Genomic DNA, 18,539 nt, shown 5'->3' on the forward strand with positions numbered 1-18,539 from the left:
ATGTACATTTTGCTGTTGTTGGGTGAAAAGTTCTATACATGGTTGTCCCTCAGTATCCATAGGGCACTGGTTCCAGGACCCTACTTGAATACCTAAAATCCATGGATGCTCAAGTCTCATATATAAAATGGTATAGTGTTTGCATACAACCTACACACATCCTCCCATAAACTTTAAATCACCTCTAGATTACAGTCACATATTGCTAAATGACAGGGATATGTTCTGAGAAATGCATCTCATTAGGTGATTTTGTCCTTGTGTGAACATAAATTGTACTTCCACAAACCTAGATGGCACAGTCTACTATACACCTAGGCTATAGGGTATAGCCTGTTGCTCCTAGGTTACAATCCTGTACAGTATGGTACTGTCCTGAATACCGCAGGGAACTGTAACACAATAGTAAATACTTGTGTCTCTAAATATAGAAAAGATACAGTAAAAATATGATATAAAAGACAAAAAATGATACGTTGCGTATAAATATGGCACAAAAGTATGGTATAAAAATAAAAACTGGTATGTCATGTAAAGTATTATGAACGGAGCTTACAGGACTGGAAGTTGGCATGGATGAGTTAGTGACTGGTGAGTGAACGTGAAGGCCTAGGACATTACTGTACACTACTGGAGACCTGATAAACACTTTATACTTAGGCTACACTATTTTTAACATTTTATTTATCCAATAATAAACTTGGCTTACTGCACCTTTATAAGCTATTTACTATTTTAAAACTTTCTGAACTCTTCTGTAGTAACACTTAAAACACAAACACATTGTACAGATGTACAAAAATGTATCTTTTTCTTTTTCTCTTTTTTTTTTTGAGACAGAGTCTCACTCTTGTCACCCAGGCTGGAGTGCAGTGGCACAATCTCAGCTTACTGCAATCTCCACCTCCCAGGTCCAGGCAAAGCTCATGCCTCAGCCACCAGAGTAGCTGGGATTACAGGCGTGTGCCACCACGCTCAGTTTATTTTTGTATTTTTAGTAGAGACGTGGTTTCACCATGTTGGCCAGGCTGGTCTTGAACTCCTGGCCTCAAGTGATCCACCTACCTCAGCCTCCCAAAGTGCTGGGATTACAGGCGTGAGCCACCGCACCCAGCTATCTTTCTTTATATCCATTTTCTATAAGTGTTTTTCATCGGTAAAATTTTTGTTTTACTTTTGAAACGTTTTTGTTAAAAATTAAGACATAAACACACACATTAATATAGGGTTTACACAGGTTCAAGATCATCAAGACATTACTAGGTGACAGGAATTTTTCCAACTCCGTTATAATCTTAAGGGACCATTGTTGTATATGCAGTCTGTGGCTGATTAAAATGTCACGATCTGTACTTACAATACCTAATGTGATATAAATGCCATATAAGCAGTTTTTACCTTTGGAATAATGACAGGAAAAATCATCTGTACCTGTGCAATACAAATGCACCCATCTAATTTTCTTCCTCCAAATATTTTTGATCCATGGTTGGTTGAATCCACGAATACAGAACTCATGGATATGAAGGGCTGACTCTGTATCTGTTAGGTCTAGTTGGTTATAGTGGTGTTCACGACCTCAATATCCTTATTGACCTTGTGTGTGTATGTTCTATTCATTATTGGAAGTGAGATATTGAAGTCTTTAACTCTTTTTGTAGGGCTATTTCTCTCTTTAAGTCTGTCAAAAGTATTCTCAATGAAGTGAAGATTCCTACTATCTTTAAAACAGCCAAAATATGTTTTAACCCTTTACTATGTGCCAGGTTCTGGCCTATACATGTTAAATGCATTAACTAGTAGGTGTTATATTATCTCAAATTTATAGACGACACAGAGATGTGTTTGGCAAGTAGGTAAACATGATACAGTTTCCAATGCAGTAATGTTTATTGTAGAAAAAAATAAAAAGCAAACTATTAGATAAAATATGTGAATGAAAGTTAGAAAACCTGGGTTTACATTGTACTCTATCACTTATGACTATAAAATATTTAACTCTTCTGACCCTCAATTTTCTCAAATAAAAATAATGCCTAAGATTCTAGTTTGTACTTTATTATTCTTACCACCCAAAGCTCCTAGAATAGTGCTGGAAACAAAGCAGGCCCTGACTGAAAAGTATCTGGGATGGTGATGTAATTACTTCTATATACTAATCCTGCTCTAGAGGTACAGGTGTATATAGAAGACACATCTCTACTTCATAAAGGTAACCAGGACTACGAATTCATGATGAACTAAACAAACTCCCAAAACAAAAACAAGAATAAAATCAAGAGTTTATATTTCCATTTATAGCAAAGGAATTTGACTTGCAACCACTGAAAAACAATTGTCAGAGAAAAAGTAAGTTCTGACCAATTTTACCACATGATTCATTCATTAACTTAACAGGTTTATTAAACAAGTATTAAATATATGGTCCTTTGCCAGGGCCAAATTAACAATATACCTGTCTGTATTTTCAATAAGCTAGGTCACAGTTTAGCTGGAAATATACAGATTTGCAAATAAATAATTACAGTAAGAGCTAAGCTACAGGTATTAACAGAATTCCAAGAAGCAGTACAGGAGTATGTAGATTTTAAGGAGTATGATTCTTACATTTATGGATAATTGGACAGTAGACTAAGCATGGTCCTAAAAGAAGTAGGTGAAATGGGGCCTGACAGGTATAGCAGAGGAAACAGGATGGAAAAAGTTTGGAGTCAAAAAAGATAAAAGGCAGATACCACATTCAGACTATTATTTAGTATGGTAAAAATATCATGTCAATTTGATCTTAATTCACTCATTGTAATATACATGATACCATTATTACACTAACAGTTACTGAACACTTATAATGTGTCAGCTTACAAATGTACGTATGCACTCTTGACATGAAGTAGTTTTATAGATGAGAAAATTAAAATATAATGAGGTTAAACGTTGTTATGTTTTGCTTAAGACAGAGTTTCACTCTTGTTGTCCAGGTTGCAGTGCAATGGTGCAATCTAGGCTCACTGCAACCTCCACCTCCCGGGTTCAAGCAATTCTTCTGCCTTGGCCTCCTGAGTAGCTGGGATTACAGGCGTGCACCACCACGCATGGCTAATTTTGTATTTTTAGTAGAGATGGGGTTTCGTCATGTTAGTTAGGCTGGTCTCAAACTCCTGACCTGAGGTGATCCGCCCATCCCGGCCTCCCAAAATGCTGGGATTACAGACATGAGCCACTGTGCCCGGCCCCATAACGTTCTGTCCAATATTACATGTTACACAGCTAGTGACTGGTGAAGCAAGAAGTTAAGAATAGGTAGTCTGACTCCAGAACGGCTCAAGGATTTCCCTTGCAAAGCACCTTCTGCTGAGATAAGACTATGATCATTATCATCTTATCCTAACAAACACAAGTGTCTGCAAAGCTACCCCTGAGCTTCTCCTGAGTCGTTTATGAGATACAGAGAGGTTCTGGATATCTAACCATGACTCCCATGCAGATTACCAGTACATCTTGGGTAGGCAGGCAGTCCTTCATAAACATTCTAACTCCTTCCTGATAGATTCATGTTTCCCACTAAACATATCCTCCATTTTCTTCAGCATAATTAAGAAATCAGTATCAGCTTCCTACTGGTAAGAACGAGAATTATGAATACTAGGTTTGAAGAATGACTAGTTTTCACTGCACACCGAATACAGTGTATAAGCTAACACTCCTAACAAGCCTAAAGAGAAGAAAATTAATTAAGCTTCATAAATGTGAAGTCAAAAGATACCTTCAGTCCCTCCAATTCATTTTCCAGTTGCTTAGAATAATGCTCACTTTGTTCACGTAGTTTCCTGTCTTTAGATGCTTCAGCAGCTAGAGCTTCTGTATGAACTTCCAGCTTTAAAACAGAATGAAAAAAGCAGATTTCATGGTTATAATCTTTTTCCAAACAAAACATTTATCCCAATGAGAATTTACCTTGTAACGGGAAGATAATTCAAATGTTTAAATCCATATTAAATAATATTAACAAACTATAAAAATAACTTTAAAAAATATTAAATAAAAAATTATATATGATATCACTAGTCTTAAAAAGTAGCTTTAATCACTATCCCATGGGCACTACAAAATTTGCCTGACTACTAACCTCTTTTTTGGCTCTTTCTGTTCTGCGCAGTTCTTGCCTTAAGCTTTCAACTTTTTGCATCACCAGGTCCACCTCTTCTTCCTTATCTCGGACATGGCGAGCAAGTTTCTGTTTTTGGGTGTGCAATTCTGTTAGCCGCTCATTGATCTCCATGAATTCCTGCATGGCCAGTTTCCTCTGACAGTGTGCGTCTTTCAGCTCTTTGGATTGGTTTTTTAATCGCTCACTAGCCTGGACTAGTTCCTACAGTTTTGTAAAAAGAATATAAGTTACCAATTCTGCAACCTAGAGACCAAATTTGGCCATCAGAATAGCTATTATTAAGTCAAGAAGAGCCAAAATTATTCACCTTAGGACAAATTAAAATAAATAAACTACTTCTGAACAGCATGGTGTCTTGACATAAATAAACTACTTCTTAACGGAATGGTGTCCTGATATGGTCTCAATTCCTTATGCTAATACAGTAAATGCACGGGAGCTGCTAATTTAACCTGATAGTACCTTAATTTCCACAAATGAGGAAAAAGTTTGGGAATAAACAATATGATGGTCAAAATAAATATTTGTAAAATTTGATAAATATTTGTGAGGTTGTTTTCATAAAAAACAAGCATTGCCCTTGACATGGAGGCTACGCCTCAAGCCAGAAGCAAGGAGACAGAAACTAAACCGGAGACTCCCTAATTGAAGTGAGAAACTTAGAGGAGAGCTAAAGTGGACTCAGGGCAGTACCACTACCTACCTCCCAGCAAAAGGAAATGCAGATTTTCTTTGGGGAAAAGAACTGCAATGAAATCTGAATTTTTCACATATTAAGAACAAACAAGAATGAGCTCACAACCACAGATTCCAAATTACTCAAAGAACAAAGCACCACAATCAAATAACAAAACAATAAAAATAAACATCAAAGGTATCTTGGTATTAAAATCATTAGATATCAACACAAAATTGCTACATATGAAATGTTTAAAGGAATAAAAGATGAAATAATAAAAATGAAAAAATGACAAAAGGCTATTAAAAATGACCAAGCAGATTTATAGAAGAACTGTATGGAACATTTAGAAACAGAAAACGTTAAGGTTGGCCCAGTTGGTCTCATCTATAATCCCAGCACTTTGGGAGGCTGAGGCAGGAGGATTGCTTGAGCCAAGGAGTTCAAGAGCAGCCTAGGTGACATTGTGAGACCTCATCTCTACAAAAAATAACAATGCCCAAAAAACCAAAAAAGGCCAGGTATGGCGGTGTGCGCCTATAGTTCTAGCTACTGTGATGGGAAGATGACTTCAGCCTAGGAGGCTGAGGCTGCAGTGAGGTGAGATCACTCAGTTGCACTTTAGCTTGGGCAATACAGTGAGACTCCACCTCAAAAAAAAAAAAAAAAAAAAAGAAGAAAAAATATAAATGTTAAAATTAAAGACATGCATCAATCACTAGAGGAAGCTCTACATTTATGAATCAAGAAAAAAATTTAAAAACCCAAACCAGACATGTTCAAAAAACAACACTCTTTGGTAATACCAAAGAGAAATAAAAGACCGTAAAGAAATCAGAGGGACAAAAAGACAAATCACCTATTCCCCATCCTCAAATAAGGTGGGAGGAGGAAAATCAGACTAAGAATATAAACTGAAGAAGTAACAACAGCAACAGAAACAGGGTAAAATATTTTCAAAGACATGAGAAGATAATTAAAATTATATACCCGAAAAATTACTTTTCAAGTCTGAGGCTTCATATAAACAAAAACTGGCAGAGCTTACCATAATCAGATCTGCACTAAAGGAACCAGTAAAGCTTTATCTCAGGAAGAAAAAAATGATTTTAGAGATCTAATGCAAGAGAAATGAATAGCTAATAAAATGGTTAACGTGAATGTGAATGTAAATAAGTGTATATATAAGATTATACTATAAAAATGTTAACTTTGTACAGTAAACAAAAGATACAGCTAAAATACTGGCCAATAACAACACATAAAGAAAGTTATAAAGAGGTAATACAGGTTGAATATCCCGAATCCAAAAAATTTGAAATCCGAAATGTTTCAAAATCCAAAACTGTCTGAGTGCCAACATGATGTTCAAAGTGAGCATTTCAGATTTTGGATTCTCAGGTTAGAAATACTCAACTGGTATAATGCAAATATTCCAAAATCCGAATGCTGGTCCCAAGCATTTCAGATAAGGGATACTCAATCTGTAAAATTAAACCTCTTTAAATTGTTTCTGGGAAATAGTTTTAAGATATTTAACTTCAACTTAAACTTGGTTAATACACATGGTAGAAGCCAAGAGTAACCACCAAAAGACTAGAGAGTAAAGTAAAATGTCAACAACAGCAACAACAAATGTCAGTGAAGAAGAAAGAAATGATTTTGCAAACAGAAAGAATTCTGGAGACTGCTGCATAAGAATGTAAATATACTTAACATTAATTAACTGTGCATTTGAAAATTGTTTAGATGGTAATTTTATCTTATATGTATTTTACCACAGCTAAAAACTTTTGAGAAGGGAAGAAAGGAAATAAAAAGCAGCATGCAAAAATCATGACAAACAGAAAACAAAAAATAAGATAGTAGAGACATATCCATATACATTAGTAATCACCAGTTAAAGGCCATCTATTATATTGGATTAATAAATGAAATCTTGACTTCAATAGAAAAAGTATTATTAAGGATAAGGAATGTCACTACATAATGATAAAATTCAATACACTAAGAAGAAATAGTATCCTAAACTTTTGTGCATTCTATAAGATAGTCTCAAAATCATTAAAAAGAAACTGTTAGAACTTCAGAGAAAAATTGGTAAACATCACTATAATGAAAAATTTTAATTTCTTAGTCATTAATAGATAAACCAAGTAGGCAAAAAAAAAAAAAAAAAAAAACGGTGAATATAAAGACGATCTGAAAAGCTCAACTAACAAGCTTCATGTACAGAAGCTTGCTCTCTAAATTGGAACACAAACTATTTTCAAGAACACATATTGAATGTTTTAAAAATGGAACAGGCTAGGCCACAAAGCAAGTCTCAGTAGATTTCAAAGAACAGATATTATGTAGAGCAAGTTCTGTAATGACACTGCAACTAAATTAGAAGTCAACAAAAAAAATAAAACTCCATACACTGAAAATTTTAAAAGATACTTATAAACAACTCACTGGTCTGTGAGAAAAAGAACCAATGCAATTCAACTGTTTCTATGAGACCAGTATAATCTGAATATCAAAAAAAAAAAAAAAAAAAAAAAAAAGAAAAGAAAGAGGAAAAATAGCCGGGCGCGGTGGCTCAAGCCTGTAATCCCAGCACTTTGGGAGGCCGAGACGGGCGGATCACGAGGTCAGGAGATCGAGACCATCCTGGCTAACACGGTGAAACCCCGTCTCTACTAAAAAATACAAAAAACTAGCCGGGCGAGGTGGCGGGCGCCTGTAGTCCCAGCTACTCGGGAGGCTAAGGCAGGAGAATGGCGTGAACCCGGGAGGCGGAGCTTGCAGTGAGCTGAGATCCGGCCACTGCACTCCAGCCTGGGCGGCAGAGCGAGACTCCGTCTCAAAAAAAAAAAAAAAAAAAAAAAAGAAAGAGGAAAAATAATAACACACCAATCTCACTTATAAAAAGAAACATGAAAATCCTTTTTAAAAATTAGTAAATCAGTTCCAGTGATATATAAAGTAGATATGCATGAAGTCTGGCGCTAAACTCCTTGTGCTAAAAATCTAGCTCCACCACTTTCTATTTCTATGACCTTGAGCAAGTGAACTAATTTCTCTGTGCTTGGTCTCACCATTCATAAAATGAGAATAATGATATCACCTAACTCATGGGGCTGTGATGGAGATTAAATAATTTAACATATGTAAAGCTTTCACAACAGTGCTATTAGAACAGATATTTGCTACATAAATGTTATCTATACTATCACAGTATTATAAGAAATTTGGGCTTAACCCAGAAATATAACAGTGACTTAATATTAGAAAAAGTCTACAAATGTAGTCCACCACACCAACTTATTGAAGGATAAGAAACATATAATCATATCAATAGAGCACAGAAGGGCACATTGAATAAAGTCAATACCCATTCTAAATAAAAAGCTATTAACAAAATAGGAATAGAAGGTAACTTCTTTAACCTGATAAAAATTATTTATTAAAAACTTACAGCAAACATTATTAGTGATGAAATATCAGAGGCAATTTCTTTAAAATTGGGGAACAAGATGGGGATGCCTGCTATTATCATTTCTAGTCAACATTGTACTGAGGTTCTAGCTAATACAGTAAAACAAGGAAAGAAATGAAAGTCTTTTCTGTACGAAATTTTATGGAAGAATATTTTAAAAGAACTTTAAATATATGGAGCGATATGTTTACGAATAAAAAGACTTTAGGAATGCAGAAAAACTTTCATGTTTTTGCAGTTTGTCCCTTCTGAACAAATTTTATCAAAACCTGGGCTAAATGAAAGTCTTAAAAAGTAACTTATAACTGATTTAGTAGGGAGAAAACTAAGATTTACCTTCTGGAGGTTATGTGTTTACATTACAAGGTGGGGTGGCAGAGAGTAGGAGCCTAGAACAAGGGGGCTTCCTTTGATAGAGCAGAAGACTCTGGGCTTATATTTACAGTGGAAATATTTATCTATGTTCCAAAGGGTTAGAGAAAGAACCCAAGATCCTTCTCTTTAGATTTCCAAGGAACTCTCTCAGAAGAGGAGAAAGCAGGAAGCAGTGGCTTCTTTTCTCTATGTAAACACCTGGATAAATGTTTTCAAGGCTCCTCATTTACAATACAGATTCCTTCTGTGTAGGGTTTTATCCTGCCAGCTCTCAGGGTATTTCTCTTGAGGTAAGACTTAGCACAGAAGGGAGCCATGTAGTTATTCCTTGCTGTATGTAAGTAATAACAGTCCATTCTATTCTGGAAATAATCTGTGTGTATATTCAGAAAAACAGTAATAAATATATATAGTAAGAACTTAAAAACAATATTGTAATGATGTTAATTCTCTCTAAATTGATCTATAAATTCAATGCATTTTTTTTTCCTTGAGATAGGGTCTTGCTCTGTTGCTCAGGCTGGAGTGCAGTGACATGATCATGGCTCATTGCAGCCCCGATCTACCAGGCTCAAGAGAACTTCCTGCCTCAGCATCCTGAGTAGCTGGGATGACTGGCGTGCACCACCAGGCTAATTTTTTTTATTTTTTGTAGAGACTGGGTCTCATTCTGTTGTTGCCTAGGCTGGCCTCAAACTCCTGGACTCAAGTGATCCTCCTGCCTCGGCCTCTCAAAAGTGCCAGGATTACAAGCATGAGTCACGATGCTCAGCAGATCAAATGTAATTTTAATCAAAATTCCATCTTCACAGTTTTTAAAACATAGTTGAGATACAGACTCTAAAATTTTAAAACTTTAAGATAAAAATTTAGGAGAAATTTTTAAAATCTCAGATTTTTTTTATATAAGACAGCAAATACACTAACCATAAAAATATTGATAAATCTGGCCACAATAATCCTAAGAACGTTTTTTAATAAAAAGATTCCTAAAAGCAAAAAGATAAGCCACTGAGAGATATTTGTAACACATATAACTCACAAAAGATAAGAATGTCCAAATATTTCCAAGAATTCTTATAATCAGTAAGAAAAAAACAACCCAACAGAAAAATAAACCAAAGATATTAAGAAATATTTCACAAAAGAAATGTAAATGACAATAGACCCATGTGAAGATACTTGACCTCATTAGTAATTAGAGAAATGCACATTAAGACCACAACCAAACATTTTCTAAAACCTAAAATCTCAATTTAGACTAGATTGGCCAAAAGTAATAAATCTGGTAATATGAACACAAACTCCTACACACTACTCGTGGAAATGGAAGTTGGTATACTAGAAAACAGTTTGGCATTATAAAAAATCAGAATATTTGCTAACCCAATCAAAAAATGGGCAAAGGACCTCAGTGGACATTTCTCTAAGAAGACATACAAATGGCCAATAGGTATATGAAAAAGTATTCAACATCACTAGTCATAAGAGAAGTGAAAACCAAAATCATAATGAGCTGTCACTTCACAGCTATTGGAATGGCTATTTTTTTTTTAAAAGACAAAGGATAACAAGTGTTGGCAAGGAATGTGGAGAAAAATCATTTTCTAATGCCTATAGGATATTAAGCAAATCACTCAAAATCCTATATTGGTATCATCTGTTTCTTTTCGTCAGCACTATTGTCTTCTCAAAATATATGAAAAGGATTTTTCATGCTAAAACATTAAAAATTGGTGACTATCTGTCACTATAAATCTAGCGGTCAGATTTTCATCCTCTTTTCAAAGGGTTAGAGGAAGAACCCAAGATCCTTCTCTTTAGATTTCCAAGGAACTCTCTTAGAAGAGGAGAAAGCAGGAAGCATAACATCCATTATGTTAACTACATTTGGCTGAGTAATCCTACCAATAAATATAAAATGGTAAACCATTAATATTACTATAATATTATTAAAGTTAATAGAACACTAACTGTTTTAAATGACAAATATTATTAAATTGGCAATGAATTTAAATGGGCCTATACAAAAAATTGGTTGAAACTGCATTAAGAAGAAAGTAAAAATGTATTGGTCTATTTCAATCTATTCTTTAACAGCGTTCTCTTTTAGTCCTTTTGATTAGTTTCATCAGCTAAAGGTTATTTGTTTTATTTTTAATTCCCTCCATTTCTTTCCTGGCGCAAAGACTTTAAAATCTTCCCCCAGAGGATTTCATTCATTCTATATTATCAGTGCATTATATTAATATATTACATTATTGAATACAACTTATGCTATGCCATAAACTACAGATTTCTTGTTTGCAATGGCTAGTATTAGTCCCAACATTTTTGTATTAATGAAAGTCACAGTGCTTAGCAGCATGTGGTTCAAGAAAAGTATTTTCTCTAGTGCTTGAATATTATTTACCCTATTGGGCTATGTTACAGAGTCTTAACTATCAATAAATTTTCTCGATGTTTAAAATAATGTTTAAATGTTATACACAGTTCTTATGAAAATCACTTTAGCTTTTTTACCCATGCTGCTTTGAAAGATAAAAACTGACATTTAAAACAAATAACCAAAGAAATTTTAAATTATATTTTAAGAATGTTCTTATCAGTAAGTTATAATGAAAATATGCCTGTATTTTAAATTTTTTCTATAGATGCTAAACAGATTCTACTACTTTCTTATTTCTTCGTGTTTCTTTTTCAATAACATTCACTTTTAATCTAGTCCTTTGACTATTAACTTTCTAAAAGAACAAAAGATTCTGAACTTTCAAGCTTCAACAATTTAAAAGTTTATTACTAGCTACTCATCAAATGACATACACCAAAATAATCCTTATATTTTTAAACCAACTTTTAAAAAGATAAAATATACTATGTATTATTGTAATTCATTATGAATGCTTTCAGTATTCTATTATACAAGATTCAAAACAGAGAAAAAGCTTTAATGATCTATTCACATATTTTACCTTATTTAGATCTTCTCTTTCTTGTTGTAACATTTTGATTTGTTTTTCATAAGCCTTGATTTGTCTAAAAGCTTCATCTAGTTCTTGCCTCACAGCATTAGCTTCTTCAAGTTGCTGTTCCAAATGACTCAATTCTAAAAACAAAAGACAAATGTTTCTTTTACTATTTGTATAAAAGCAAATGATTGAACCTAAGGTAAAACAACTAAATTTTTTTTTTAATCAGTATTTTGAATTTGGTGTTAGGTCTACTGACAGTGTATACCAGTATGACTCTTGACAAATTAAATGCTTATCAGTTCACTGTAAAGATGGTGAATTACGTATGCCAGTGTGAAAATGTGCAAAATTTATGTGCAGAAATGCCTTACAGATTCATTGTGAAAAAAAATACTTGCAAAAACAGCACCTTCAGACCAATTAAAAATTTAAAACTAACAAGCAACAAGAAACCCAACCAACAACAACAAAAAGTCAAGTTTTACTGCAGTGTTGGTAAGCATCCTAAGGCTCATGTTAGTCAAATTACTGTGTAAGATGATTTTGATTCTAACAGGGTGGTTCCAAATCACCCAGTCTAGTTACACCACTGTTTATCTGAAGAATAAACTCTGATTTCCAAAAAGCACATACCTGAAAAACTCCTGATCTAAATCAATTCTTCTATTTTTCGATGAAGAAACTCAGGGAGTTGAATAATTTGCCTAGTCACATTGCAAAATGTGTATCAGAGATAAGACTAGAGCCCAGGAAATCTTGCACTGACTTCTCCACTTTACATGGTAATGTTATTAAATAATGTTTAACATTCTCAGATAAGAGGGGATATTAAGAAACAACAACATTATTTATTTTAACCTATGCCTTAAAATGTAATAAATTGATAGGAAATGTTCCTGGTATTAAAAGTAAACTAGGAAAGAACTGAAGTCAGTGATACAGAGAAATCTAAACAATATTCATGATCAGTTCTACTCTGGATATTTTCTGTTCTTTACACATTATTACTCTGAGTCAGCAATACCCAACCTTTCTGGCACCAGTGACCAGTTTTGTGGAAGACAATTTTTCCATGGCCCAGGAGTCTGGGAGCTGGGAGATGGTTTTGGGATGAAACTGTTCTACCTCAGATCATCAAACATTAGTTAGATTCTCGTAAGAGGCATGCAACCTAGATCCCTCGCGTGAGCAGTTCACAATAGGGTTCACGGTCCCATGAGAATCGAATGCCACCGCTGATCTGACAGGAGGTGCAGCTCAGGCGCTAATGCTCACTCACCTGCCATTCACCTCCTGTTGTGCGGCCCAGTCTGCCGGTACTAGTCTGTGGCCCGAGAATTGGGAATCCCTGCTCTAAGTGACATCCCCAGAAAAGTGACATGAGCATCCCTTAGGAACTTAGATATGGAGAATATCAAGCCCCAATCAAGACCTAATGAAGCAGAATCTATACAGTATCCTCAAGTCATTCATTTGTACGTTAATGTGTGGGAACCAGTGCACAAAGTGTTGCATACTGTTGAGACTGATGCTTTCAATAAATGAAGCAGTGTTAATATGTTAGTCCTATTGGGAAAAGCAATTCACTTGTGTAGATGAAATCTGCAGTCTAAAAATTACTTAAATGTATTAGTGTATCATGCATTGTATAGTGCTACATTCCATAAATAACTGGTATCAGTGCAATAAACTTACAGATTTCAAACTTACTTTGAAAGTATAGTTATTAATAGCACAGTTAACTTTTGAAGATGTAAAGTTGTATTAACTGGTTTTCATAGTATCTGAACAGTATCAATTAATGAATGCTTATGTGAAGAAAACTAAAAATCATAGGGTGTTTAATCTTAATCATGGTGTTTAGTCTTATATTCAGAAAACTGTATTTTATCACTTTATCACATTTTGGCATTTCATAGGGGAATATTTCTATTTAAATTAATTTCTTTCAAACACATTTAAATATTTTCTAGTTCAAGTTTTTAACATTTTTAGGATTTCAAGAATTTCTTGTTTTTCTTTTTTTTTTTTGAGACGGAGTCTTGCTCTGTCCCCTAGACTGGAGTGCAATGGTGTGATATTGGCTCACTGCAACCTCCACCTTCCAGGTTCAAGCAATTCTCCTGCCTCAGCCTCCTGAGCAGCTAGGATTACAGACGCTTGCCACCATGCCCGGCTAATTCTTGTATTTTTAGTAGAGATGGGGTTTCATCATGTTGGCCAGGCTGGTCTGCAACTCCTGACCTCAGGTGATCCGCCCACCTCAGCCTCCCAAAGTACTGGGATTACGGGCATGAGCCACCGCGCCCGACCTGGATTTCAACAATTTCTAAAGTAAATATCAATTTACTTTTGTTATTTCTCATAATTAAGAGTAAAAATGTAGCCTGTAAAGCAGCTGACTTCTGTCACTTCCTGGTTCATTTTAATTACATTTTATGGTTAAGGAAAATCAATTTAGAGTAGCAATATGGTACATTTAGTAATCCATTCTGAGCACACTTTCTTTCTTCTACTTTTGAAGTGTTCTTCTCTGACATGTTCAATTTTTTCAGAAATTATTGTTACTGACTTATTTCAACAGCTCTGAGAAACAAAAAAATGCAGTATTTCATAAAATTTCCCTATCATATAAAGTTTATAACAGATGATATCACATGGGATAGCATCTAAAAGCTTTAAGGATATTTTTACTGATTTATTTCAATACAGTGTTAATTTTAGTTTTCACCACAGCCATTTTATTTTGGCTGCTTTGCAATGGAGTTGTTGGAGAAATGGAAATATATGTCAAATTTCCCTGTTTTATATTTCAGACACTTTTCAAAATGAAAAAAGCTCAAAACATTCATTTAAACAACAGTATGTGAATTATGAGAAGTACAAAAGAATGTACTAGATTAAGAAGTGTTGGAAAAGATAACCCCTCCTCCAATATTTCATAAAATCCTCCATTATGGAGGGAAACACAGCACTCGTAATTTGGAAAACACAGAATGTTGCATTCCCGAAAGATGAACACCCCATATCAAGAAAAATCCAGAATGCTTTGAACTTTGGTCAAATACTATAAAATGGGTAAAGCAGCAGAGCCTTTACTTTCACTACAACAAATAGCAAATATGGCTAAAATTCTGAAAGAAATCCAGAGACTATTAAAAATATCCAACACAATTAGCCATGACATTTAGATAAAGTTGTTAAAAACTAATTATAGTGAACAAATAGAAAAAGCTGTACTAGGCCAGGAACCATGGCTCATGCCTGTAATCCTAGCACTTTGGGAGGCTGAGGCGGGCAGATCACCTTAGGTCAGGGGTTCAAGACCAGCCGGGCTAACATGGTGAAACTCCAGCTCTAGTAAATATACAAAAATTAGCTAGGTGTGGCACACACCTATAAACTCAGTTACTTGAGAAGGGCTGAGGCAGGAGAATCACTTGAACCCAGGAGGTGGAGGATGCAGTGAGCCAAGATCGCATCACTGCACTCCGGCCTGGGCAATAAAATGAGACTCTGTCTCAAAAGAAAAAGCTGTACTAGGAAACTGGGTTAGCTGATATCAACTAAATGGTTCTTAGCTCACGGATGCTATTTAGGACTGTAAAATTCAACTTGTTAGTAATGAGGACTTAATGAAGGTATCATACATATGGGGTTATTTTCTTGGTGCTATATGGCATGGAAAAGAAATATAAAATATGGAGATAAGTTAGACAACAGCAACACTCTTTTAAAAAATAATAACGTAGAAAATCAAATGCAAATTGTGTGGCAGGCTATATATGCTATAGGAATTGAGGTCCAAAAATGGGCATGATTAAAGCAGTATTCAAAGTGGAACACTATAAACTGGAAAGGGGTTAAGACTGGGGCCAGCAGGAGGTTGGCAGAACAACCAAAACATCTCCCTGATCCACAAGATGGATATTTTCATTTTTCCCATTATGTAACTCTTCTGAGATGCGAAGAAACTTTACTTCTAATTATAATCAGTAAAAACAGGCTCCCTTATTATCAACTTAACAATAACCCACAACACTCGGACCAACTCAGGCTCCCTTATTATCAATACTCCTATTCACAGGGGAGAGAGGGAAGGAGAGAGAGAGACAGAATGTGTGTGTGTGTGTGTGTATATGTCTGTGTGTGTGTTAGTTTAGGGTTGGACAAACAGAAACGGTACACAGAGACGCATATCCCCAACCTCAAGGCAACATAAGAATGAGAGTTTCAAAAGTACATTATAGATTATAATAAATTTTTCATTTAGGAAACAAAAAAATCCTATTTTCTCATACAAAAATATTAAATGAGGTACGAATTTTTTATTTAAAAAAATTTTATTTTTGTCTGCTGATACTCAACAAATATATATTTAGTGTCTGTTATACAATACTGGCAATAAGCTTGGCATTAGGAATGTAGTAGGAAAACCTACTATAACCTACTTCCTAACCTTTAGGAGCTCAGAGTATGGTAAAGAAGCAAATATTAAAAAGAAGTTGTCAATAACTATAAATTTGTCACATTTTTTCCAGGAACTTAAAAATATTGGAGAACACTGCTGTTGGGAAACACAAGATAACCAGTCATTAATGGTGGGTATTTGTATACACAAAGACTTTGCTCAAGAAGTATCTGGAGGAATGACAGATTGAAGGTATTTTGGATACTTTTTTCTTCAGAGCCAAATTAAAGTTGGGGCTACTCATCAGGCAGGTCTTAAAGGGAGCCTTCAATTTGTATTTTTTGTTAAAAAGGGAAGGAAAAAAGAAAGGGAAGGAAAAAGACAGTATGTGAAGGAAGTGGAGCATCACGGGGTGATTCAGTATGGCTGGAATCACTGGACAAGGGAGTAGTAACAAGAGATAAAGCTCGAGAGGCAAATACATGCATAATAATGAAGGGCCTTGTATTAGAATTGAGAAATTTCTACTTTATCCTGCAGGCAATGGGGGTCCACTGAAGATATTTATGTTGAAGCTGTGACATGAACAGACTTACATTTTTAAAGCTTACTCTGGAGACTTCAAGTTCTGGGAAGATGGAATAGATATATTTCCCATTCTTCCCATTAAGTATAACTTAAAACCCTAGACATTATACATAAAACAAACATAAGACGACTCTGAAATGTGAAGGAAAAAACTTCCTCAGGACATTGGGATCTGATAAACAACATAATGGTTGAGTTTTCTGGGGTTTCTTCTTGGTTCATATACCCCAGAATTAGAGCTAAAGATGATAACCCACAAATGACAACAGCTATAAAGAGAAAAAGCCCCAACAAAAGCCTGCTCTTTCTAGCCAAAGGATTAGGAAAGGGGTAGACCAGGAAGACAGAAAACTCATAGAAAATAACAATTCTACTTGAGATAAACATCACAGAAAAAAACTGGTCCCATGTCACCAATGTCAACAATGGATAAGTGCAGGGGGGCTAGATTTCCAACCTCATGAGGCTATAATGAGATGCTCAAACATATCTGCAAAAGTGGTGTCAGAAAAACACTGGGTGTGGTTACTCATGCCTATAATCCCAGCACTTTGGGAAGCTGAGGAGGGTGAATCACTAGAAGACAGGAGTTCGAGACCAGCCCAGGCAACACAGCGAGACCCCATCTCTACTAAAAACACAAAACATTAGCCGGGTGTGGTCCCAGCTACTCTGAAGGATGAGGCACAAGAATTGCTTGAACCTGGGGGATGGTGGTTGCACTGGGCTGACATCATGTCACTGTACTCTAGCCTGGGCAACAGAGTGAGACTCTATCTCCAAATTAAAAAAAAAAAAAAAAAAAAGAGTGGTATCACAAAAAGACAGGACATTAACCCTCACTGGCTGACAACAAGCCTCCCCTCACACACACTGTCAGTGGAAACCACACAGGAAACCTGGACTTCTACCTCCAACCTGGGTTGACTTTTGGATCGCAAGCATACTGTATTTTCAATCTCTATGTGGTTGGGAAAAAAATCTGCATATAAGTAGATCCACACAGTTCAAATCCATGTTGCTCAAGGATCAAGTGTATTTATAAATTTACAGCATATTTAATTTTACTTTAAAATAAATCATTTATAATAAATGTATAATTTTATAATAATTTTATGCTGCCTCAGCATCCATTTTGAATGCAGGTTTAGCTTTCTTGTTTCAGAGGCAGGGTTTAGTCACTCTTGATGCAGTTTTAAATTCTACACCACACCCAAGGGGCTCAAGCTGGAGACAACTCTCCCACCTAGCAGACTGGGATCCTGCCTTCCAGCCACCTCCTCTAAAGGGACCATTCAAGCACTGGCTTCCAAACTTAAAGTGATCTACATCCTATTCCCTAATATATACTGCTAATTGCCATGCTCTCCTGCTCAAGGCTCTCTGTCTCCCTGCACTCCCTGACCTCCAGGTGTGTGGCCTCCAGGTGTGCCATGTGCCACAATGTCTGTAAGTACTAAAAACTCTTAAATGTTCACATTGAGGTTGTCATTGACGCTGTACCAGCAATCTGACTCCTGACTGCAAGGCTGCTTCAGAAAGGATGCATGCAGGTGGATCCCCTGCTAGTGCTCTTTTGTTCAGGCCTCTGGTGGCTGCTGGTGACAGTAGCCACCAGCTATGTTGACAGAGAAACAGCCAGTACAAGAAAGAAAGAAAGGAAAAAGAAGAAGAAGAAAAAAAAGAACACTAAAGACTAATATCCTTCATGTATATAGATGCAAAAATCCTTAAAAATATATTAGGAATGGAATTCAGCAACATATAAAAATAATTGTACACCATGACCACTGTTTACAAGAGGGATGTATGGCTGGTTCAACACTTTAAAATCAACCAATGTAATTCGCCATATTAACAGG

At 35.5% G+C, this 18,539-nt stretch overlaps 1 protein-coding gene across 42 annotated transcripts in view; it reads right to left on the reverse strand.

The window, feature by feature from the left end:
- The window catches only part of CDC42BPA (CDC42 binding protein kinase alpha), a 328,933-nt gene that overhangs the window by 122,221 nt on the left and 188,173 nt on the right, over positions 1-18,539 (reverse strand). For 37 of the 42 annotated variants that reach the window (XR_010585989.2, XR_012433742.1, XR_010585975.2 and 34 more), the window contains 3 exons: positions 11,679-11,812; positions 4,127-4,369; positions 3,764-3,874 (listed from right to left, as the gene is read on the reverse strand). Coding sequence is in view for 37 of the 42 variants with exons in the window: in XM_005541040.4 (XP_005541097.3) it covers positions 3,764-3,874; positions 4,127-4,369; positions 11,679-11,812 (488 nt within the window). In the remaining 5 variants the exon portion in view is untranslated. The remainder of the gene's footprint in view (positions 1-3,763; positions 3,875-4,126; positions 4,370-11,678; positions 11,813-18,539) is intronic. The other 5 variants (XM_005541041.4, XM_074037870.1, XM_005541035.4 and 2 more) reach the window with 1 other exon arrangement.

The sequence above is a fragment of the Macaca fascicularis genome, chromosome 1 (assembly GCF_037993035.2).
Source record: "Macaca fascicularis isolate 582-1 chromosome 1, T2T-MFA8v1.1".
NCBI classification, from domain to species: Eukaryota; Metazoa; Chordata; class Mammalia; order Primates; family Cercopithecidae; genus Macaca; species Macaca fascicularis.